Below are 25,228 nucleotides of genomic sequence, written 5' to 3'. Positions count from 1 at the left end.
TATTAGCTCTCTGGGTGTGTATGTATGTAGCCAGGTCCCCTTTGGCTCCCCGGTTCCCCGTTCCTCTTCCCCTTCCCTTCACAGGCAGTTGCGGGGGCGAGCACGTCTCCCGGTGGCATCGGAGACACGGCGCCACCATCTTTATGTCCGCGCGGGCGCGGAGGCTCGCGCAGACGCGACGGCCATGACAGGGAACCTCACTCACACTGAACCTGCAGCAACCCACTGCACTCACTCGGTACCTGCAGCAACCGCACTGCACACACACTGAACCTGCAGCAACCCACTGCACTCACACGGTACCTGCAGCAACCGCACTGCACTCAATCGGTACCTGCAGCGACACTGCACTGCACACACACACTGTACTTGTCAGCGCTCACAGCACTACCAGCCGTGACACTCACAAGACTGCTCACACACCTAAGGGCAGGGTCCCTGACCTAGGGGCCGTCCCTCAGTACTTACCCACTACCCTGGAGGGGATTGGGGCCTGTCTGGGATCTGGGGAACTACCTTACCTGGTGTAGGACCCACTTGCTCCCTACACCCTTCCTTCCCCTTCCTGCTCCCAGCTCCAACTGCCAAACGTGGTCCCCGCAACATTGTAGCCTTCCTCCACAGGAGAAGCTGCAAAACCCTATTTGCTGGCTGGCTGCACGTGATGCGGGTGAAAGGGCAATCCCCAGAGGCTGCTGGGAATTGTAGTCCACTCAGGACCTCTTTAGCATTGGGACCGCGTGCGCTACCCTTACTGCACTCCCTGCTCCGGCCCCCACCTTTGCGTTGTGCCGGCGGGTCCGTCGCTGCCTCCGCCGGCACCCGCGATCGCTCGGCACGCTACAGAGGTGGTCTCTGGAGGCAAAATAAGACCTGGGCTACACTCTCCCCCTCGGAGAATCCCAACGATCTCGCTTGGGTAGCAACCATGCAACAGGGGATTATATAATGAAAAATGCATTGCAACCGATACACCACACACAACATGCATTTGTTCACCGGTACCCGACATACTCGCGTGGATACCAGAGGCCAGCTGAGTCTGAGTGGAGTGCCCCTAACTGATTGGGTGAGGGTATAACACCTTGACTCTTGTGAGTCTTTTGGAGCTCAGGATCAAGTGTTACAGTCTCTACCGCCAAACCATCGCCTCCCCCTCGCAGAAAAAATAGTACGGGGTTCTGGGTATTGACCCTGGCTGGATCCTCTGGTTTTGTCTCGCGGGAGACAGGGAGGTTTTGTCTCTTGCCTCGGTCCACCACATGGTGAACGATGCGCTCCATCGTGCGCATGGAAGAGGCCACAACTACCCGAGCGGTCTCAGCACAGTCTTTGTCCGCTCCAGCAATCCCTTTATGGTGACATCTTCTGTGGACAGCACAATGTCTTCATGCAGGCCCGTGTCTTGAGAAGACCAAGCTTGGAGATTCCTCGCGCAGGAGTAGGCGTCACTCCTGGCCGCTGTACCGGATACCTTGATGAGGTCAAATCCACTCCCTGGTCTGCAGAGATCTTCTAGGGGAGACACCTCCACCAGGACGCGATGACAAGGTGAGCCCATCGCCCAGGTGACCCTACCTTTGGAGCCACCAGGCTCCACGATAACCGGGGAGCTCACACCCGACACCCCTGGGGCAGTCAACTCACCCCCGTCATCATTGGCAGGTACTGATCCCAAGCCTGGGACCGCTGGTACCATCGTAGAAGGCCGGACTGGCCACAGTAGGGCACACGGGCCCACAGCAGGCTCTGTATCCACCAAGATAGTTGGCTCAGTGACTTGGCATGAGTGGTCCGCCGGCAGGCTCATCGCCACGAGTGGTTGGTCACTGGAACCACCAAAAGAGAATGGGGGTATAGACACCTTACCCTGTGATTCCGGAATCTGTGGTTCTGGGCTCTGTGGTTCCTGCTCGGAAACCGGGTCTGGAACCGACATCTGGGGTTTCAAAATCTGTGCCTCTGGCTTCGGCGGATCCGGCTCGGGACCTGAGCCTAGAATGTCCCTTTTGGCACACGGGCCCTCCACAACTGAGGTAGGTGGACTAGCAGCGGCGTTTACCGCCGGGGTAGAGACATCAGGCGCCTCTTGCTCCATGGGTTCCGCAGGCTGGAGTATAATAGGCTTCAAGAAACATGCACCGCAGCAGTCACATTCGGGCTCCCACGCCAGTGCGCCTCTAGAACAGTCACAGGTGGGGCTAAAACACTTTTCTAATACACGTTTCCCCGTCCACCTCGGTTGTCTTGAAGTCTATCGGAAACTGGGATGTGTCGACTCCCTTGGCACGGGCTTCCTGAACCCAGGGCCACACAAGTACGAGGGCATCTACTCCTGGCGCTTGCCAGGGCACATACACATTAGGGTGTAACCCTTGGCAGTCTATCTCATTCTAGGAGGAAGAATAATCCGTTTCTGTATCAGTGTCCTCCTCCTCCTCCTCTGACAGTTCTGTAGGCTGCGGCACCCTGAGCTTCAGGAACCGAGCTTCACAGTCGGGACACTCGAGCCCTCGGGTCAACTCACCGACAGGGCAATCACATTCGCTCAGGCAACAGTGCAGGCATTCTTCCCCATCTACCACTGTCGTCGTGAGCACCACTGGTGACATAGGTGGCTCGTCCTTCCAGCCACCAGTCCTTATACAGTCTTCCAACGCACATGGGCATACTACAAGTGGCAATCTTGCCGTTGGAGTCTATAGGACTCTATACAGCTGGGGGTGAAAGTCAGAACAGAGGGTACCCCACTTCCATGTGTGGAGGCCAATCACATCTGTCTCTTCGGGTTCCGACTCTGGAACCACGGTTAGAGTACCCGTGCCCTCCGCAGCTTCTGTGAGGTAGGTAGCTTGATTACCTGCATTGACCCAGTCTTGAAGTCAGCCGCTTCTTCCTTGGCGGGTTCCGGAGCCTCTGGCAACACTGGCTCTGGAAACTGTACTCCGCAGAAGGTACATTCGGGTACCCAAATCAATTCACCATCTGGAAAGTCACAAGTAATGCAAGTGTTGTGCATACACCTTAACCCTTCTATGAACACCTCCTTGTAGTCTAGTAGCAGCAGGTTGGGGTCATAGATCATACTAACAGGCAGTCTCAATAGATTTCGTATACACGGACACAAAAGAAAGGGTAGCTTCCTAGTCTCTGATAGCCAGGCTCCAAACCCTTAAGGGTGTGCTTGACTGCACCTTACGGTTCTATTGGTTTTATTATGAAGAACAGAGTTGGACGACTGCAGTTCTTCATACAATCTCCACTTGGGGTAAAGCGGAAATGAGGCATATTTCATTAAGGGATGGTCCGGGCTCAGCTCTATGTCACTCACAGTGTGGGGGCGGGGCTCTGGTTTTCCCGCCAGTCCCGGACAGGTTTCTGCAACATTTTCCCGCGCGGGCGGGCAATCAGCACATGGGCTCTCCCGCCTTGAGGGCGTAACAGACATGGCGGAACAAAAATAGCACAATTTAGAAAAAAAATTACAGGGCACCCCAGGTCTGATCTCTCAGCAGCGCCTCCAAATGTAGCCCTTTTTCTGAACCCTGCCAAAGGAACTACTGGTCACTGTACAAGACCTGCGGCTCCAGGAGATCTGAGCCTCCGCTAGCTGGGAGCCTGGGGTAACACTCATACACTTTCTTAGCTCAGCGCCTCCACTTACCCAGGATCCCCGTGATGTGAGATTCCCCTGGGCAAGAAACATACAACACCATATGATTGTAACTGGTTTTACTAATAATAATGCACGGTAGCAATAACACAACATGTACACTTATACTCTAACGGTATAACCTTAGTGGCTCGGCCACTCTCATCAGGAGAAACGTCTCCGTCCCCTCACCGTGTGCCCCACACACCATGTCCATATATATTAATGTGATGGTATAGGCTCAGTTCATTAACCACTCGCTCAGTGTTCCTAAAGAGTTTAGCCTAAGGCGGGATCAGCACCTGTTGACCGGTGTTGGTGCACTTGTTGTGATAGTACCTGCCGGTCATGGCGGTGACCGGTACCTCTTTGCAAAGGGTCAGATGAATCAGCGGTCTGTCTCCTGGGTCTCAATGTCCAGCCGTCTGGTCCCAGACGACTCGCCAGCAACCTGCTCCGCACGCTTGTCTCTTTGTCCCTAGCGGTCTACACAGTATGGGTGATGCTCGCTACTACTATAGGCCGTCCCTGCAGCACAGCAACCTTTGGTGTCTTCAGGGAACACTCCTAGGGGCCTACGGGGTAGCCTGTCCTATGCAGGTAGGTCACTGACCCCCTGCACCCACACTACCCCTCTATTCACCTCCCGGATCCCCTCTGACTACTTCTCCCTAACCTCTGCAGCACACGCACTGCACTCACACTGAACCTGCAGCAACCCACTGCACTCACCCTGAACCTGCAGCAACCCAATGCACTCACTCGGTACCTGCAGCAACCGCACTGCACACACACTGAACCTGCAGCAACCTACTGCACTCAACCGGTACCTGCAGCAACCCACTGCACTCACACACTGTGCCTACTTGTCAGCGCTCACAGCACTACCAGCCGTGACACTGACAAGACTGCACAATCACACCTAAGGGCAGGGTCCCTAACCTAGGGGCCGTCCCTCAGTACTTACCCACTACCCTGGTGGGGATTGGGGCCTGCCTGGGATCTGGGGAACTACCTTACCTGGTGTAGGAGCCACTTGCTCCCTACACCCTTCCTTCCCCTAGCTCCAACTGCCAAACATGGTCCCCGCATCATTGTAGCCTTCCTCCACAGGAGAAGCTGCAAACCCCTATTTGCTGGCTGGCTGCACGTGATGTGGGTGAAAGGGCAATCCCCAGAGGCTGCTGGGAATTGTAGTCCACTCAGGACCTCTTTAGCATTGGGTCCGCGTGTGCTACCCTTACTGCGCCTGCGCGACCAATGCGCACGCTCGCGCAACCTGTCATGGCGGCCCCCGCTAGCCGGGTACGCCGCAGAAACTCCGGGGACTCTGAGCGCTCCCTCCTCCGGCCCCCACCTTTGCGTTGTGCCGGCGGGTCCGTCGCTGCCTCCGGCGGCACCCGCGATCGCTCGGCACTTAGTGAGGGGGGTCTCTGGAGGCAAAATAAGACCGGGGCTACACAAGTAATGTGTTGTTTGATATTATACATCTTAGAAGTAACCGTGGAGGAAAATGAAGCTCTTTTTAGACTATATTTACAGGCTGTGCAAGCATTGCAAATAAAATAGCCTTAAAGGCCGAAATTGTTATGTACTTTCTTTCGCATAAGACGACAGCTGGGTGCCAATTTTTGTCCAATATTCGGTGCTTTTGTGAACACAATGTTTGGTCTACTTGGTAATATATTAGTTACATATTTATCCTTCATAAGGATTGGCCAATGCTTATACAAGATCTTCTTTATGTTAGAGGCCATTGAATTATACTGAGTAATGAATGATATTTTTGCTGTTGTCTCTATTTTCTTTTTATATTGAAGAAGAGTGTCTCTGTCTAGCAATTCGACCTCAGATATAGTCTTGTCCAAATCATATGTTGGATATTTCCTTTCGTTGAATTTAATTTTTAATACTTGTGCTTGTGCCTGAAAAGTGCTATTTGTTGAACTGTTCGGTTTTAACCTAATAAACTGGCCCTTTGGTATGTTGTTGATCCACGCAGGGTTGTGATGGCTATTGGCATGTAAATAATTGTTGGCTTGAACGGATTTAAAAAAGGTTTTAGTGTGTAAAGTATTATTTTCTATATATATTTACAGTACATAAATCTAAGAACTAAATTGTGTTACTAGAAGTGAAAGTGAATTTAAGGTTAAACAAATTATTGTTCATATACTCCTGAAATTATAACAACTCTAATGGGGTGGAACGAAATCAGGGGAGCGTCAGTACCTGGAAAAAATATATACAAACTACCATAGTGTATACTGCTAATAAACAAAACATATAATACGGTAGGGCTCCAAGGAGCAACAGGGTGCTAGATTAAGGAATATAGTCCATAAACAGCATATGAATAGGGAGAACGATATCCCAGAAGAGAGACAACAGAGTCAAGGATAAAAAGCCATATAAAATTTATTCGGAAATGGTAAAAGTCAAGGCTTACAAGATACCAGAGTATAACAGGCGTGGGTAACAGGTTAGAGATGGAACGCCGAGTCGCGACCTCGTGGACCTCCTGCACGTCTGTCTTCTCCACCGGTATCTGTCCTGTGCTGCAGGCTTGATGCCGATACGTCACTTCCGGGTTTCACGGAACAGTTGGCGCCACCGGAGCATCAGCTGGAGACTGTCTCCCTCAGGATGTCACGTTGAGGGTTACGCTCTACGCGTTTCGCCGTATAGGGTGGACGGCTTCGTCAGGAGTGACGTAGACCCATAGGAGGATACTATTTATACCCTTCCCAATTGCAATGACCTTTCTCCCTATAGGTCACAACATATGATGGTCTAACTAATTGGGTAATTTGTTTACACTCACCGCTATAACAGATCTCATCACAAGTTTATACAAATATATTAAAATACAATTTAAACTTTAATACAATATATAATAATAAAAAATAATATTTTTACTCATAACTAAAAATATATAATAAATGACAAAACACATCTAACTCAATAAAATTCATAAAATAATCCCCACATATTTCTCTTATTAGAAAAACGCCGATTGATGTGTCTCCAAAGGAAAAGAGAAAGAAAAACACTATGAGTATTGATTGAAACAGTATACATAATCTAACAAATTCTTTACTCTTTAGTGTACATTTCATAAACAAGTTCCTATATATAAAGCTTATACTCATATGATTAATGTACACCATTCATAGGAAAGCATTTAATTTGAAATCCACATTTAGTCCCAGTGGAACAAGTGTTTTGAGGGTGAAAATCCAGAAACTCTCTCTCTTTTTCAGAGAGACGATTCTGTTCCCACCTCTCCAGTGTGGTAACACCTGTTCTAATACAGTAAACTTAAACTTATAAATACAGGACGGATGATAAATTTAGTTTTACATCATACGTGACAGGAAAGCGGTTTGGTATAAAACAACTTTTAACATGTAAAACAGATCATGTAGTATACCTTGTTTCTTGCCCATGTGGGCTACAATATGTGGGTCAAACTTCAAGAAAAGTACAAACACGTATACTTGAGCATATTGGGAATGTAAGAAGAGGTATCACAACACATTTTCTGTCTAATCATTTTATTCAAAAGCATAACGGAGACACATCAGGTCTTAAGTTTACTGTATTAGAACAGGTGTTACCACACTGGAGAGGTGGGAACAGAATCATCTCTCTGAAAAAGAGAGAGAGTTTCTGGATTTTCACCCTCAAAACACTTGTTCCACTGGGACTAAATGTGGATTTCGAATTAAATGCTTTCCTATGAATGGTGTACATTAATCATATGAGTATAAGCTTTTATATATAGGAACTTGTTTATGAAATGTACACTAAAGAGTAAATAATTTGTTAGATTATGTATACTGTTTCAATCAATACTCATAGTGTTTTTCTTTCTCTTTTCCTTTGGAGACACATTAATCGGCGTTTTTCTAATAAGAGAAATATGTGGGGATTATTTTATGAATTTTATTGAGTTAGATGTGTTTTGTCATTTATTATATATTTTTAGTTATGAGTAAAAATATTATTTTTTATTATTATATATTGTATTAAAGTTTAAATTGTATTTTAATATATTTGTATAAACTTGTGATGAGATCTGTTATAGCGGTGAGTGTAAACAAATTACCCAATTAATTAGACCATCATATGTTGTGACCTATAGGGAGAAAGGTCATTGCAATTGGGAAGGGTATAAATAGTATCCTCCTATGGGTCTACGTCACTCCTGACGAAGCCGTCCACCCTATACGGCGAAACGCGTAGAGCGTAACCCTCAACGTGACATCCTGAGGGAGACAGTCTCCAGCTGATGCTCCGGTGGCGCCAACTGTTCCGTGAAACCCGGAAGTGACGTATCGGCATCAAGCCTGCAGCACAGGACAGATACCGGTGGAGAAGACAGACGTGCAGGAGGTCCACGAGGTCGCGACTCGGCGTTCCATCTCTAACCTGTTACCCACGCCTGTTATACTCTGGTATCTTGTAAGCCTTGACTTTTACCATTTCCGGATAAATTTTATATGGCTTTTTATCCTTGACTCTGTTGTCTCTCTTCTGGGATATCGTTCTCCCTATTCATATGCTGTTTATGGACTATATTCCTTAATCTAGCACCCTGTTGCTCCTTGGAGCCCTACCGTATTATATGTTTTGTTTATTAGCAGTATACACTATGGTAGTTTGTATATATTTTTTCCAGGTACTGACGCTCCCCTGATTTCGTTCCATTGTACTTTGAGTGTGGACCCTGAAACAGTCCTACAAGGGTTTGAGTGTTTTTACTTTTATTTATTGCACGGTGAAGTTTATATATTTTATTTTATTTTGATTTATTGTTTTCACTGTTATTTGCACATAGATATAGTGTTTGAGCGCCATCTAGTGTCTTTTATATGTAAACTCTAATGGGGTGCCTGACCAAATGAAAAAAATATCGTCGATGTAGCGCCGCCATAGGACCAAGTTCGCTCCATAGGGGCAGCCGGATCAAATAAATTTATCCTCCCAGCTGCCCATAAAAAGATTGGCATAACTAGGAGCGAACTTAGTACCCATGGCGGTGCCACATGTCTGTAAATAATATGATCGATTAAAATTAAAAAAATTGTGTGATAAAATGAACTTAATGCCTGTGACTAAAAAAGATTTAAGTGTGTCTGAAATCAAAGGGTCACCGTCCAATACCTGGCCAATAGCCTCACAACCCTGAAAGTGGTCAATGACTGTGTACAATGAAAACACATCTGCTGTAACTAAATAAAACTGTTGTTGCCACTGGATGTCCCTGAGGGTCTGCAGTATGTGGGTCGTATCTCTTAAATAGGATGGAAGCTGAATGACATATGGCTGCAAATGATAATCTATGAATTCTGATAAGTGAGAAGTGAGTGATTGGATGCTGGATACGATTGGACGTCCCGGAGGTTTTTGTAAATCTTTGTGTATTTTGGGAATGATGTAAAAAATAGGAATAACGGGATATTTATTATACAAAAAATCAAACCCCTGCTTGGTCAAAACTTGTTGTTCCAAGCCTTCATTCAGGAATTCCAGTAATTGTTGCTGATATTTAACAATGCATTTATTTATTTTTATTTTTATTTCTTCTTTGGCTTAATCACTTATAATAATAGGTGGTTACTATCAGCCTTCATAATAATAATGTTTTATTTGTAGTATGTATGTGATCTTATAATGTTGTATGTCCTTAAGTGTTGTTTGCTGAGACTTTCAGTTATTTTGCAGCCATTGCGCATGTCCATTCTCACATTGAGGTACTGTACCTTTAAATCGGGACTACTTATATGTGGACATTCTATGACTGAGGCACTACTTTTTTACCCCTGAGGAAGGAAGCGCAGTCTTCCAAAACGCGTAGGGTGGGCTATGCGTGCACAGCTGTCATTACAACATCCACCACACTTTCTACACCATCTCCACGGACATATCTCGGCCATTGTTCCTGTCTACGGCGGCTGCTGTTGCGCCGACCAGGGCATTGATGACACCGCTGGCCTGTTGCTGTCGGCTTGAATCCTGCGCTGCTGCTGCGCACGTGATGACGCTGTCTCCTGCGACACGCTGCCCTGCACGTCTGCCCTGCGGAGGTCTGTGGTGTGGAAGGCAGGGAGGGTCCCCCTCCGAAGCTCCCCCTGATCATATGAGACGCTTGGGAGCTGACTTTCACCATCACGAGAGGAGATACTCTCAGATTTATCCACTGCCTTCTACTCTCTAGTGTCTGGTAAGCGGCCAGTCCAACTATTGTTGGAGTGCACGTGTGACCCTTTGTTTTTAGTGATATAATTTATTTTGTTCACTTAGTTATTGTATTAAATGCTTTTTATTTATATCAGTCATTTGTTTTGTTTCAGCAATCGTTTGTCTGCTATCTGTGAGTAGTGTTGTATGTGTGTTAGTTACTGTATTACACTATGTCTGCTATTTGTGAGTAGTGTTGTATGTGTGTTAGTTACTGTATTACACTATGTTTGTTATCTGTGAGTAGTGTTGTATGTGTGTTAGTTACTGTATTACACTATGTTTGTTATTTGTGAGTAGTGTTGTATGTGTGTTAGTTACTGTATTACACTATGTCTGCTATTTGTGAGTAGTGTTGTATGTGTGTTAGTTACTGTATTACACTATGTTTGTTATCTGTGAGTAGTGTTGTATGTGTGTTAGTTACTGTATTACACTATGTTTGTTATCTGTGAGTAGTGTTGTATGTGTGTTAGTTACTGTATTACACTATGTTTGTTATTTGTGAGTAGTGTTGTATGTGTGTTAGTTACTGTATTACACTATGTCTGCTATTTGTGAGTAGTGTTGTATGTGTGTTAGTTACTGTATTACACTATGTTTGTTATTTGTGAGTAGTGTTGTACAGTATGTGTGTTAGTTACTGTATTACACTATGTCTGTTATCTGTGAGTAGTGTTGTATGTGTGCTAGTTACTGTATTACACTATGTTTGTTATCTGTGAGTAGTGTTGTATGTGTGTTAGTTACTGTATTACACTATGTTTGTTATCTGTGAGTAGTGTTGTATGTGTGTTAGTTACTGTATTACACTATGTTTGTTATCTGTGAGTAGTGTTGTATGTGTGTTAGTTACTGTATTACACTATGTTTGTTATCTGTGAGTAGTGTTGTATGTGTGTTAGTTACTGTATTACACTATGTCTGCTATCTGTGAGTAGTGTTGTATGTGTGTTAGTTACTGTATTACATTATGTCTGCTATCTGTGAGTAGTGTTGTATGTGTGTTAGTTACTGTATTACACTGTGTCTGCTATCTGTGAGTAGTGTTGTATGTGTGTTAGTTACTGTATTACACTATGTCTGCTATCTGTGAGTAGTGTTGTATGTGTGTTAGTTACTGTATTACACTATGTCTGTTATCTGTGAGTAGTGTTGTCTGTGTGTTAGTTACTGTATTACACTATGTCTGCTATCTGTGAGTAGTGTTGTATGTGTGTTAGTTACTGTATTACACTATGTCTGCTATCTGTGAGTAGTGTTGTATGTGTGTTAGTTACTGTATTACACTGTGTCTGTTGTCTGTGAGTAGTGTTGTATGTGTGTTAGTTACTGTATTACACTATGTCTGCTATCTGTGAGTAGTGTTGTATGTGTGTTAGTTACTGTATTACACTGTGTCTGTTGTCTGTGAGTAGTGTTGTATGTGTGTTAGTTACTGTATTACACTATGTTTGTTATTATATCTTTTACATGATTTATCGTCTTCATGAGGAGAGCCCAAGTGGAGACCACCTTCCATCTGGTTGTATAATATTTTTTTATAATTATATTCATTTGTGGGCCAAGCTCCACAGATATAACTTTTTTTCTTCTCTCTGTATCTGACCTAGGGGGTCAGAGTTATATCCCAGGGGGTCAGAGTTATATCCCAGGGGGTTAGAGTTATATCCCAGGGGGTCAGAGTTATATCCCAGGGTGTCAGAGTTATATCCCAGGGTGTCAGAGTTATATCCCAGGGGGTCAGAGTTATATCCCAGGCTGCTGGCCATTTTCATATATAGTCATAGTAGTCATTTATTAGCGCTGCCTTTTTTGTTGTTTAATGTGTATATACCGATATTACCTCTCTGGGCTTGTATGTGTATACCGGTATTACCTCTCTGGGCGTGTATGTGTATACCGGTATTACCTCTCTGGGTGTGTGTGTGTATACCGGTATTACCTCTCTGGGCGTGTATGTGTATACTGGTATTACCTCTCTGTGCGTGTATGTGTATACTGGTATTACCTCTCTGGGCGTGTACTGTATGTGTATACTGGTATTACCTCTCTGTGCGTGTATGTGTTTACCGATATTACCTCTCTGGGTGTGTATGTGTATACCGGTATTACCTCTCTGGGCGTGTACGTGTATACCGGTATTACCTCTCTGGGCGTGTATGTGTATACTGGTATTACCTCTCTGGGCGTGTATGTGTATACTGGTATTACAGTACCTCTCTGTGCGTGTATGTGTTTACCGATATTACCTCTCTGGGTGTGTATGTGTATACCGGTATTACCTCTCTGGGCGTGTACGTGTATACCGGTATTACCTCTCTGGGCGTGTATGTGTATACCGGTATTACCTCTCTGGGCGTGTATGTGTATACCGGTATTACCTCTCTGTGCGTGTACGTGTATACCGGTATTACCTCTCTGGGCGTGTACGTGTATACCGGTATTACCTCTCTGGGCGTGTATGTGTATACCGGTATTACCTCTCTGGGCGTGTATGTGTATACGGTATTACCTCTCTGGGTGTGTATGTTATACCGGTATTACCTCTCTGGGTGTGTGCGTGTATACCTGTATTCCCTCTCTGGGCGTGTATGTTATACCGGTATTACCTCTCTGGGCGTGTATGTGTATACCTGTATTTCCTCTCTGGGTGTGTATGTGTATACCGGTATTACCTCTCTGGGCGTGTATGTGTATACCTGTATTCCCTCTCTGGGTGTGTATGTGTATACCGGTATTACCTCTCTGGGTGTGTATGTTATACTGGTATTACCTCTCTGGGTGTGTATGTTATACCGGTATTACCTCTCTGGGTGTGTATGTTATACTGGTATTCCCTCTCTGGGCGTGTATGTTATACCGGTATTACCTCTCTGGGCGTGTATGTGTATACCGGTATTACCTCTCTGGGCGTGTATGTGTATACCGGTATTACCTTTCTGGGCGTGTATGTGTATACCGGTATTACCTCTCTGGGCGTGTATGTGTATACCGGTATTACCTCTCTGGGCGTGTATGTTATACTGGTATTACCTCTCTGTGCGTGTATGTGTATACCGGTATTACCTCTCTGGGTGTGTGCGTGTATACCTGTATTCCCTCTCTGGGCTTGTGCGTGTATACCGGTGTAGCCCTGGTCTCCAGCAGCTCCCTGAGACCCCCCTCTTTTGGTGCAGCTCGATCGCGGGTGCCGCCGGAGCCAGCGACGGACCCGACAGCTGCTTCCAAGGGTGGGGGCCGGAGCAGCGAGCAGCGTGTTTTCTCCTGCAGGCGGCCGGTTGCCGGGGACGCGATCGGGCCATCGCTAAGGCCACGGTCGCGTCGTTAGGGTCCCGGCAGCTGGCGAAGAGGGCGCCACCATTGCCCAGTGATTCGCGCATGCGCAGTACAGCCTCTAGTGCCAGGGAGAAGTCGCGCGAGTGCGACACCAGGTAGAAGAAGGTACAGGCAGCATCAGGGAGATCGCGCATGTGCAGTACAGCGCATAGAAAGCCCGCGAAACCCTGCCTACCAGGGGAGGCTATAAGCTGGGACTACGTGTGCGTGTATACCGGTATTACCTCTCTGGGCGTGTGCGTGTATACCGGTATTACCTCTCTGGGTGTGTATGTGTATACCGGTATTACCTCTCTGGGTGTGTATGTGTATACTGGTATTACCTCTCTGGGCGTGTATGTGTATACCGGTATTACCTCTCTGGGTGTATATGTGTATACCGGTATTACCTCTCTGGGCGTGTATGTGTATACCGGTATTACCTCTCTGGGCGTGTATGTGTATACCGGTATTACCTCTCTGGGCGTGTATGTGTATACCGGTATTACCTCTCTGGGAGTGTATGTGTATACCGGTATTACCTCTCTGGGCGTGTGTGTGTATACCGGTATTACCTCTCTGGGTGTGTATGTGTATACCGGTATTACCTCTCTGGGCGTGTATGTGTATACCGGTATTACCTCTATGGGCGTGTATGTGTATACCAGTATTACCTCTCTGGGCGTGTATGTGTATACCGGTATTACCTCTCTGGGCGTGTATGTGTATACCGGTATTACCTCTCTGGGCGTGTATGTGTATACCGGTATTACCTCTCTGGGCGTGTATGTGTATACCGGTATTACCTCTCTGGGCGTGTATGTGTATACCGGTATTACCTCTATGGGCGTGTATGTGTATACCGGTATTACCTCTCTGGGTGTGTATGTGTATACCGGTATTCCCTCTCTGGGCGTGTATGTGTATACCGGTATTCCCTCTCTGGGCGTGTATGTGTATACCGGTATTACCTCTCTGGGCGTGTATGTGTATACCGGTATTACCTCTCTGGGCGTGTATGTGTATACCGGTATTCCCTCTCTGGGCGTGTATGTGTATACCGGTATTGATAGACACATACTTCAATCTGACTTTTTGAGACTTGAAAATTGGATTTCCCAAAACAAACTGTTTCTAAACACTGACAAGACTGTAACAATGGGATTTGGGACCAAGGTTACATTTCTAAAGCTTCCAGTGACTGAGCTCCAGATCAGAACCAACGCTAACCCCTGTTACTAGTTTCAAATATGTGGGCATGTGGTTTGACTTCCATTTAACATTTGGGTTTTATTAGATAAATATAATTTTAATATTCATTTTTAGTAATGTTATTTGTTGCATTAATCATTTTTTTGTGTCCCGGGTTTTCATTTTCAAAATCTGGTCACCCTACACACAGGACCAAAGGGACCCGATTACAGAGCCAAGAGCTAACGAGGCCGTAGCATGTGACCTATTGACAACGACCCATTTAATGGGTTAAAGCATCAGTCCCACATAGGGGAACCTAATGACAGTGGCGTTGTTATAGGGTCAGTCCCACATAGGGGAACCTAATGACGGTGACATGGTTATAGGGTCAGTCCCACATAGGGGAACCTAATGACAATGACATGGTTATAGGGTCAGTCCCACATAGGGGAACCTAATGACAGTGACAGAGTTATAGGGTCAGTCCCAGGAAGGATCAGAGTGACCCAATGACCAGGATTCCCCAGGTGTTATAGGTTCAGAGAGCAAGATGTTGCAGTTAAGAGGTGAACACAGACTCTTCTGCAGGTTCTAGGGCCGACGGTGGGGTTCCAGGGCCGACGGTGGGGTTCCAGGGCCGACGGTGGGGTTCCAGGGCCGATGGTGGGGTTCCAGAGCTCCGGTCAGATGCCAGGACACGTGGTGTGGACCGCAAGAGAGGGGATACTCTAATATATCCACTGCCTATTTTTACTGCGTGTCTGGTAAGCGGGCATTTCTACTGTGGCTGAGGTGCAGACGTTACCTTTCCATTTTTAATGTTGTTTTATTAAATGTGATTTTTTAATCTTCAGTCCTTTGTCTCAGCCCATGTCTGTTTAGCAGTGTTTAGTGTCCTGTTAGTTACCGTATTACACCATGTTTGTTTCTGTTTCCCTTGCATGATCACTGTCTTCATTGGAAGAGATCCAGCGGAGTGCACCGTCCCACTGGTTGTATATTACATTTATTATCTCTTCATATATGTGTTTGACCCTGCGCCATAGATATAACGTTTTTTCCAGTTCGGCGCTGTGCGCTACACCCGGGAGTAATTAGCCATGACAAACACTCAATAAACATGGAGACAAAATGAAGATAAATCAGCATCCGTTATTTATTCAACATGCTGTCTGATACTATTCACAGCCCCAGCAAACGGGGGTGGGAGGGGGGAAGACACCCCCCACCCTCCAACACAAGGCAGAACATTTAGCTCCCCCCCTTCGCCCCCATTTCATTTGGGTTCATATATTTAGCCCTTTAGTGCTGGGGGTTTGCAACATACCAGCAAGCTTGTGTGGGGTTACCTTAGCCAGACTGCACCGCTGGTGTGGGGTTACCTTAGCCAGACTGCACCGCTGGTGTGGGGTTACCTTAGCCAGACTGCACCGCTGGTGTGGGGTTACCTTAGCCAGACTGCACCGCTGGTGTGGGGTTACCTTAGCCAGACTGCACCGCTGGTGTGGGGTTACCTTAGCCAGCCTGCACCGCTGGTGTGGGGTTACCTTAGCCAGCCTGCACCGCTGGTGTGATAAGAGGGGGTCTCACACAGGATCCCAGGAGGCAAAGAGGTTACCAGATCCCATCTCCAAAGAGCGCCGTGACTCGCTCTCTTATCACATAGGGGGGCGCTCTGACGCAGTGAGGCGATGAGGGGCATTTGTACATGTAAACACAATGCTAAAACATGAGTTTGGTATTATAAGGCTTGCTGGACGGACCCCCCTCCCCCGGAGATGTGAGCGGAGAAGTGGGAGATGGCAGAACCAGCGCTGGACACTACGCACCAGTCCCCCCGAGATAAGAGCGAGCCCGAGCGTGTCAGCAACACTCGGATTGGCTGTTTTGAGTGACTGACCGCAGCGTTCCGAGCAAAGGCTTCTGGGAAATGGGTGTCCTGATAAGGTGTGCGGGAGCATGTGCGGTCCTAGTGATTAGAAACCCTATAGGGTGAGGTTAGTGAGGAATAGGGGGTACGGGGCAGCGAGGAGGAGTGTCTCATTACAAATCCACCGCGCGACTCAGCCAGCTCCCGCTCCGCGGTTATCCGCACATCGTCAGCGTCAGCCACTGCAGGGGACAGAGAACGCGCCAGGACGCCGCCATTAGATTGTCAGCTCTTTATCGCTACCCGACGCTGAAATGGCAAAAACAGCTCTGTGCCGCCAACCAGGAACAGGGTTAGATCTGCAATTACCCCGTGTGCACACCCCAAAGGTGGCTGCACGATTGCCTGGAATTCTGTGCTAGGGCACACTGGCCCTGCTATCCCTGAGTGGGTTGCTGGCTTTGTACTTCCTTCATACTGCTTTGGCTTTTGGGGCATCCCTGTACAGCTGGACACATGGGGCAGGAACAGCGCTCCTGTTACCCGTACCTCTCACACAGGGGGAGGAGCGTGTGCCTGGGAAACACACGAGGCTTTGGAAGAGCTGGGAACTAGAATAGGTCCATAGCCTCCCCCGGGGTTTGACAAGTCTAACAAAGAAAAATCAGGCACAGTACCACTACTTTTTCTTTCCACGCACTTCAGCCACCGCAGAGGGCGGGTTTGTGCTGCTCCGGGAGAAGCAGAAGCCTCAATGACAAATAGCAATGTTCCCACAGCCTCTGCACGCTGCAGAACAGCAGTGTCCTGTCATACAGGGAGGTCCCATCTGTACGGGGTTTGGGAGGGGGGTGCTTACCTATCTGTACGGGGTTTGGGAGGGTGCGCGCTTACCTATCTGTACGGGGTTTGGGAGGGGGGTGGGTGCTTACCTATCTGTACGGGGTTTGGGAGGGGGGTGGGTGCTTACCTATCTGTACGGGGTTTGGGAGGGGGGTGCGTGCTTACCTATCTGTACGGGGTTTGGGAGGTGGGTGCGTGCTTACCTATCTGTACGGGGTTTGGGAGGTGGGTGCGTGCTTACCTATCTGTACGGGGTTTGGGAGGGGGGTGCGTGCTTACCTATCTGTACGGGGTTTGGGAGGGGGGTGCTTACCTATCTGTACGGGGTTTGGGATGGGGGTGCTTACCTATCTGTACGGGGTTTGGGAGGGGGGTGCTTACCTATCTGTATGGAGTTTGGGAGGGGGGTGCTTACCTATCTGTACGGGGTTTGGGAGGGGGGTGCGTGCTTACCTATCTGTACGGGGTTTGGGAGGTGGGTGCGTGCTTACCTATCTGTACGGGGTTTGGGAGGAGGGTGCGTGCTTACCTATCTGTACGGGGTTTGGGAGGAGGGTGCGTGCTTACCTATCTGTACGGGGTTTGGGAGGGTGCGTGCTTACCTATCTGTACGGGGTTTGGGAGGGGGCGTGCTTACCTATCTGTACGGGGTTTGGGAGGGGGGTGCTTACCTATCTGTACGGGGTTTGGGAGGGGGGTGGGCGCTTACCTATCTGTACGGGGTTTGGGAGGGGGGTGCGCGCTTACCTATCTGTACGGGGTTTGGGAGGGGGGTGCGTGCTTACCTATCTGTACGGGGTTTGGGAGGGGGGTGCGCGCTTACCTATCTGTACGGGGTTTGGGAGGGGGGTGCGTGCTTACCTATCTGTACGGGGTTTGGGAGGGGGGTGCGTGCTTACCTATCTGTACGGGGTTTGGGAGGGGGGTGCATGCTTACCTATCTGTACGGGGTTTGGGAGGGGGGTGTGTGCTTACCTATCTGTACGGGGTTTGGGAGGGGGGTGCTTACCTATCTGTACGGGGTTTGGGAGGGGGGTGCTTACCTATCTGTACGGGGTTTGGGAGGAGGGTGGGCGCTTACCTATCTGTACGGGGTTTGGGAGGGGGGTGCGTGCTTACCTATCTGTACGGGGTTTGGGAGGGGGGTGCTTACCTATTTGTACGGGGTTTGGGAGGGGGGTGCGTGCTTACCTATCTGTACGGGGTTTGGGAGGGGGGTGCTTACCTATCTGTACGGGGTTTGGGATGGGGGTGCTTACCTATCTGTACGGGGTTTGGGAGGGGGGTGCTTACCTATCTGTATGGAGTTTGGGAGGGGGGTGCGTGCTTACCTATCTGTACGGGGTTTGGGAGGGGGGTGCTTACCTATCTGTACGGGGTTTGGGAGTGGGCGTTCTTACCTATCTGTACGGGGTTTGGGAGGGGGCGTGCTATCTGTACGGGGTTTGGGAGGGGGCGTGCTTACCTATCTGTATGGGGTTTGGGAGGGGGCGTGCTATCTGTACGGGGTTTGGGAGGGGCGCGCGTTCTTACCTCTCCCATGTTCATTTCTGCGGTACCGCTGTCTTCCTGATCCATGGCTCTAAAAAACCCTGCAAGATGCAAACACAGCGATGTGTATAGAGCAGGGAGCAGGTGGTAAGGGACTGAATGTGTAGGGGCTGTATATATGGGAAGAACCTTCTATAGGGGATGAGCGATTATATATAATATATAGCAAATAAAAAGATCACTTGTGAGCACATTCACATGTCTTAGACAGGTCTGCAACCCTGCCTTTCACCATTATCCCCCAGCATGCAGTGCTCCCACTGCAGCAAGGGATTCTGGGAAATGACATGCAGCCCCGCCTTTCACCATTATCACCTAGCATACAGTGCTTCCAGTGCAGCAAGGGATTCTGGGAAATGACATGCAGCCCCGCCTTTCACCATTATCACCTAGCATACAGTGCTTCCAGTGCAGCAAGGGATTCTGGGAAATGACATGCAAATGAGCACTCTGCCATATATATATGTAGCCCCGAGGTATATTTTCGCTCCCTGGCCCCTCTCCGCGAGTGCTGTGTGGTAGCGGGTGCCGCCGGAGGCTGCGACGGACCCGCCGGCCCTTCGCGAGGGTGGGGGCCAGAGCAGGGAGCAGCGCGGGGCATAGCGGTGCAGGCTGGTTGCCGGGGACGCGATCGGGCCGTCGCTAGGGCCGCGATCGCGTTGCCACCGGTCCGGCTTGCAAAGGAGAGGGCGCCGCCATTGCGCATAGGTTCGCGCATGCGCAGGGACCGGAAAGCGCGCGGTAGGATCCCCAGGCTAGGGAGAGATCGCGCGAGGGCAGGACAGAGTAGAGGGAGTTGGTGGCGGCCATTAGGGGTTCGCGCATGCGCAGGGCAAGTGCGCACGCGGCCCCAATGCTTTAGGCAGCCCCTGGGAACTACAACTCCCAGGAGGCTTAGGGAGACAAAGGTCAGGTGCTCCCTTGCGGCCAATAGGGCTGGAGGAAGCTCAGCCCGGGAATATAGATACATTTCCCGGGCTTTGCATGCGTCAGTCAGGCAGAGCAGAGGAAGGAGTAGGAAGGGTGCAGGGAGCGCGTGGCTCCTGCATCAGGTAAGGGTTCTCCCTAGATCCCCAGGCAGGCCCCAATTCCCGGGTAAGGGTAGGGGGTAACTGAAGAGGGACGCCTTAGACTGAGGAGGGACGCCTTAGCTAGGGAGGTGACCCTTGAGTGTGGGAAGTGCTGGTTTGGCAGTGTCGCAGCGGAGAGTGCTGTGGGCACTGTCAAAGAGGCACGGTGTGCTAGCAGTGGGATTGCTGCGGGATCCGGGTGGCTGTGTGTGATTGCAGCTGTCTGGGTGTGTGTCGCTGCATGTGCTGTGCGCAGTGCGTGCAGTGTGTGTGCATGGTGTGAATCCCTGCAGGCTGACAGTGTAAGCTGAATGTTGGCTGCAGGTGTGTTAGGCTGCTAGGATTAGCAGATACAGTTGAGACTGGGTAGCTAGGGGAAGGGGGGCGGTTATTGTCCACAGGCCCTAGGAGTTTTCCCCAAGCCATCCCAGGTTGCGGGTTCTTCAGGGACAGGCCCTAGGTTAGGGTTGCTGTCACTCTAGTAGTAGGTATTGATAGGAAGGGATAGCGGCGGTTGCTGTTCCCACACGGTTGGTGTTGCCGTGATCCGGTTGCAGTTCCCGTGGAGCGGTGGGACCCTCGTTGGGGTCCACCGGCAGAGTACCTGGAATAGGATCAGACGGACGTCTGACCCTTTTAGAAGAAAGTGTGTTGCGGTCCCGAGCATCGGAGTGCTCGGAAGGTATCTTCCATATTCTAAGTGCACCAACTGGGCCCTAGCTTAAATAGTGACTGCGCAGTCACCCACGACCTTTCGTAGGAGGACGAGACATTGGGTGTGGGGTGATCACAGGACACTGGGTGGGGTACACCAGACATTGGGTTGATGTGATGCGGGTAGAGCATCTGGTTATGGTTATGTTATGTAATGTGTTATATGTGTGTTAAGTAAAGAGTTAGTATTGTTTATCTATAAGTGTTATTGTATTTCTTACTCAGGGCTATCTTTCCTAACGGGGGATCCTGGGTAAGTGGAGGCGCTGCACCAAGTAAGGGTAAGGGTTTCCCCAGGCTCCCAGCTAGCGGAGGCTCAGATCTCCTGGAGCCACACAGGTTATGCAGTACCAGTAGTCCCTTAGAGCAGGTGTGTTGCAGGGAAAGGGACCGGTTAGACCACGAGGGGCCAATGTGATATTGGGTGGGTCAGCCGGTTCACAAAAAGGGCTACATTTGGAGGCGCTGCTGAGATATCAGACCTGGGGTGCCCTGTACATGTTTTTCTAAATTTGTGTCCTATTTTTGTTCCGCCATGGGGAAGCCCTCAAGGCGGAGGAAGCCACGTGCTAAGTTCCCGGCCGCGCGGGAAAATGTTGCCAACAGTCATCCAGGACTGGCGGGAAAACCCGAGCCCCGCCCCCACACTGTGAGTGACTTAGTACAGAGCTCGCAACACTCCCTGGAAGAGAGTACTGGACACAGAGAAAATTGCTCGCCGTCGTATGGATCCTGGCAGACCAAGGCTGGGAGCGTATCCTTTTTGTTGTGTCCATGTACAATACAAACATTGAGTGTCTGGGGTAGTATGGACCTTAATGTTTTGGCGTGCATGGTAAAAATGCGGTTGGAAGACGCGAACGAGGAGGGGTACCTAGACTGTTTTTGTAACCAAGGTGACTGCTCGTCTTGTAAGTTGGCTTGGGGGCGTATATGTGGCTACTGCAGGGTACCAACCCTGCAACCCAAACTGCCGCAGCCTACCGAACGGCCAGTGGGAGGGGACACTGTTGTAGAAATGGAGTGTCCTTCCCCTGAGGAAGAAATAGACTGCCAGGGGTTACACCCCAAAGTGTATATGCCCTGGCGAGCGCCAGGAATAGATGAAGTTGTGCTAGCGTGTCCCTGTCTGCAAAAAGCCCGTGCCTCGGGAGCAGTCCTGTCGCAGTTACCGCTCGACTTCAAGAACATCGAGTTGGATGGAGAACTGGGTATCCAGTGTTTTATGCCAAATTGTGACTGTCCTAGGGAGGCACTGGAGTGGGGCCTCAATGTGAGTGTTGCGGGGCCTGGTTCCTACAGCCTATCCTGCCCCAGGCGGCGGGGCCAGCCGATGAAGAAGAGGAGGAGCCGGACCGCTCTCCTGAAGTAAGTGATGCGTGTCCCCAGTTTGTTCTACTTCCAGAGGCCGCCGGGGACCCGTGTGTCCAGACCACTGTGGCAGACCCTCTCAAAGGGGACGTGCAAATGGAGGAGCAGGAACTTCTGCTGGCGGAACCTGCGGAGGAAGAGGCGCCTGATGGTGCTACCGAGGTGGGTGAAGCCGCTCCTGAATTGTCCACTTCAGCGATGGAGGTGGTGGAGGGCCCGTGTGCCCAAGTGAACTTGCCAGACGCTGAGGCGGAGCCGCTGAAGGCGGAGCTCCAGATGGCGGAACCCCCGATGTCGGTTCCAGATCCGGTTCCCGAGCAGGAACCACCGAGACCAGAACCACAAGTCTCGGAAGGCCAGGGTAAGGTGTTTATACCCCCGCCCTTGTGCGATGAGTCCAGCGACCGACCGAGCGTGGTGATGCGCCTGCCGGCGGTCCACTCCAGTGAGGTCACCGAGGCAACCGCCTCAACTGATCCAGACCATGATGTGGGCCCGTGTGCCCTGCAACGGCCAGTCCGGCCTATCAACGAGGTACCAGCGGTCCCAGGCGTGGGATCAGTACCTGCCGATACCGACCGGGGTAAGTTGACTGCCCCAGGGGTGTCGGGTGTGAGCTCCCCGTTGATCATGGAGCCTGGTGACTCCAAAGGTAGGGTCACCCGGGCGATGGGCTCACCCCGTCATCGTGTCCTGGTGGAAGTGTCTCCCCCAGAAGATCTCTGCGGATCGTGGAATGAATCCGACCTCATGAAGGTATCCGGTGTAGCGGACCGGAGCGACACATACCCCTGCATGAGGAGTCTCCAAGCTTGGCCTTCTCAAGACCCGAGCCTACCCGAAGAAGTGGTGCCGTCCGTGGACGAAGTCACCGTTAAAGGGATGGTTGGAGCGGACAAAGACTCTGTTGAGACCGCTCTGGTAGTTGTGGCCTCTCCCAGGTGCGCGATGGAGCGCTATGTTCGCCATGTGGTGGATCGAGGAAAGAGACTGAGCCTCTCTGTCTCCCATGAGACGAGACCGGAGGAACCGGAAAGGGTCAATACCCAGGACCCCGTACTATTTTTTTCGCAAGGAGAAGGTGGGTTTTTGCAAGGGGCAGGTCTAGAGTTCCAAAAGACTCACAGGAGTCAAGGAGGGATACCCTCACCCAATCTGTTAGAGGCACTCCACTCTGAGACTCAGCTGGCCTCGGGTATCCATATGAGTATTGATGATGAAATGCATGCTACATGTGATGTGAATTATGCCATGTATTTTTCATTATATAAATCTCTGTGTGGTTGCTACCCAAGCGAGGGCGTTGGGATTCTGCGAAGGGGAGAATGTAGCCCCGAGGTATATTTTCGCTCCCTGGCCCCTCTCCGCGAGTGCCGTGTGGTAGCGGGTGCCGCCGGAGGCTGCGACGGACCCGCCGGCACTTCGCGAGGGTGGGGGCCAGAGCAGGGAGCAGCGCGGGGCATAGCGGTGCAGGCTGGTTGCCGGGGACGCGATCGGGCCGTCGCTAGGGCCGCGATCGCGTTGCCACCGGTCCGGCTTGCAAAGGAGAGGGCGCCGCCATTGCGCATAGGTTCGCGCATGCGCAGGGACCGGAAAGCGCGCGGTAGGATCCCCAGGCTAGGGAGAGATCGCGCGAGGGCAGGACAGAGTAGAGGGAGTTGGTGGCGGCCATTAGGGGTTCGCGCATGCGCAGGGCAAGTGCGCACGCGGCCCCAATGCTTTAGGCAGCCCCTGGGAACTACAACTCCCAGGAGGCTTAGGGAGACAAAGGTCAGGTGCTCCCTTGCGGCCAATAGGGCTGGAGGAAGCTCAGCCCGGGAATATAGATACATTTCCCGGGCTTTGCATGCGTCAGTCAGGCAGAGCAGAGGAAGGAGTAGGAAGGGTGCAGGGAGCGCGTGGCTCCTGCATCAGGTAAGGGTTCTCCCTAGATCCCCAGGCAGGCCCCAATTCCCGGGTAAGGGTAGGGGGTAACTGAAGAGGGACGCCTTAGACTGAGGAGGGACGCCTTAGCTAGGGAGGTGACCCTTGAGTGTGGGAAGTGCTGGTTTGGCAGTGTCGCAGCGGAGAGTGCTGTGGGCACTGTCAAAGAGGCACGGTGTGCTAGCAGTGGGATTGCTGCGGGATCCGGGTGGCTGTGTGTGATTGCAGCTGTCTGGGTGTGTGTCGCTGCATGTGCTGTGCGCAGTGCGTGCAGTGTGTGTGCACGGTGTGAATCCCTGCAGGCTGACAGTGTAAGCTGAATGTTGGCTGCAGGTGTGTTAGGCTGCTAGGATTAGCAGATACAGTTGAGACTGGGTAGCTAGGGGAAGGGGGGCGGTTATTGTCCACAGGCCCTAGGAGTTTTCCCCAAGCCATCCCAGGTTGCGGGTTCCTCAGGGACAGGCCCTAGGTTAGGGTTGCTGTCACTCTAGTAGTAGGTATTGATAGGAAGGCGGTTGCTGTTCCCACGCGGTTGGTGTTGCCGTGATCCGGTTGCAGTTCCCGTGGAGCGGTGGGACCCTCGTTGGGGTCCACCGGCAGAGTACCTGGAATAGGATCAGACGGACGTCTGACCCTTTTAGAAGAAAGTGTGTTGCGGTCCCGAGCATCGGAGTGCTCGGAAGGTATCTTCCATATTCTAAGTGCACCAACTGGGCCCTAGCTTAAATAGTGACTGCGCAGTCACCCACGACCTTTCGTAGGAGGACGAGACATTGGGTGTGGGGTGATCACAGGACACTGGGTGGGGTACACCAGACATTGGGTTGATGTGATGCGGGTAGAGCATCTGGTTATGGTTATGTTATGTAATGTGTTATATGTGTGTTAAGTAAAGAGTTAGTATTGTTTATCTATAAGTGTTATTGTATTTCTTACTCAGGGCTATCTTTCCTAACGGGGGATCCTGGGTAAGTGGAGGCGCTGCACCAAGTAAGGGTAAGGGTTTCCCCAGGCTCCCAGCTAGCGGAGGCTCAGATCTCCTGGAGCCACACAGGTTATGCAGTACCAGTAGTCCCTTAGAGCAGGTGTGTTGCAGGGAAAGGGACCGGTTAGACCACGAGGGGCCAATGTGATATTGGGTGGGTCAGCCGGTTCACAAAAAGGGCTACATATATATATTTCACTACACAGCCTATAAATAGGAAGAGCTAAGGGCTGGTTGTATTTTGGCTGTATAGAGGGTGTATGCTATACACAGTACAGGAAGGCCCCGCTTTTCGGCGCTCTGCTTTTCGCGCGCGCGGATCCGTACAGTACGGTATTCTCCGAGATGACGTCGGTGCTTTGGAGAAACCATGCACTTCCTCTGGGCCACCGTAGAACCGGAAGTCGTGCGTGTCGGCGCACAGCTGGTCTCCCCTTCCCGCGCTGGATAGCGTGACGGCGGCCGGTGTTACCGTATGTATTTAAGGTAAG

At 50.3% G+C, this 25,228-nt stretch overlaps 1 protein-coding gene across 1 annotated transcript in view; it reads right to left on the bottom strand.

Moving 5' to 3' along the window:
- Nucleotides 1-15,542: 15,542 nt before the first annotated feature.
- CAPN11 (calpain 11) overlaps nt 15,543-25,228 on the bottom strand; it is a 97,666-nt gene continuing 87,980 nt past the window's right edge. The window contains exons 20-21 of the mRNA XM_075598815.1: nt 18,657-18,715; nt 15,543-16,522 (exon numbers count right to left, since the gene is read on the bottom strand). Coding sequence (XP_075454930.1) covers nt 16,496-16,522; nt 18,657-18,715 — 86 coding nt within the window. The 3' untranslated portion in view covers nt 15,543-16,495. The remainder of the gene's footprint in view (nt 16,523-18,656; nt 18,716-25,228) is intronic.

Source organism: Ascaphus truei, chromosome 4 (genome assembly GCF_040206685.1).
Source record: "Ascaphus truei isolate aAscTru1 chromosome 4, aAscTru1.hap1, whole genome shotgun sequence".
Classification (NCBI taxonomy): Eukaryota; Metazoa; Chordata; class Amphibia; order Anura; family Ascaphidae; genus Ascaphus; species Ascaphus truei.
Note: the sequence above shows the minus strand (reverse complement) of the source record. Positions and strands in the feature narration are given on the sequence as shown.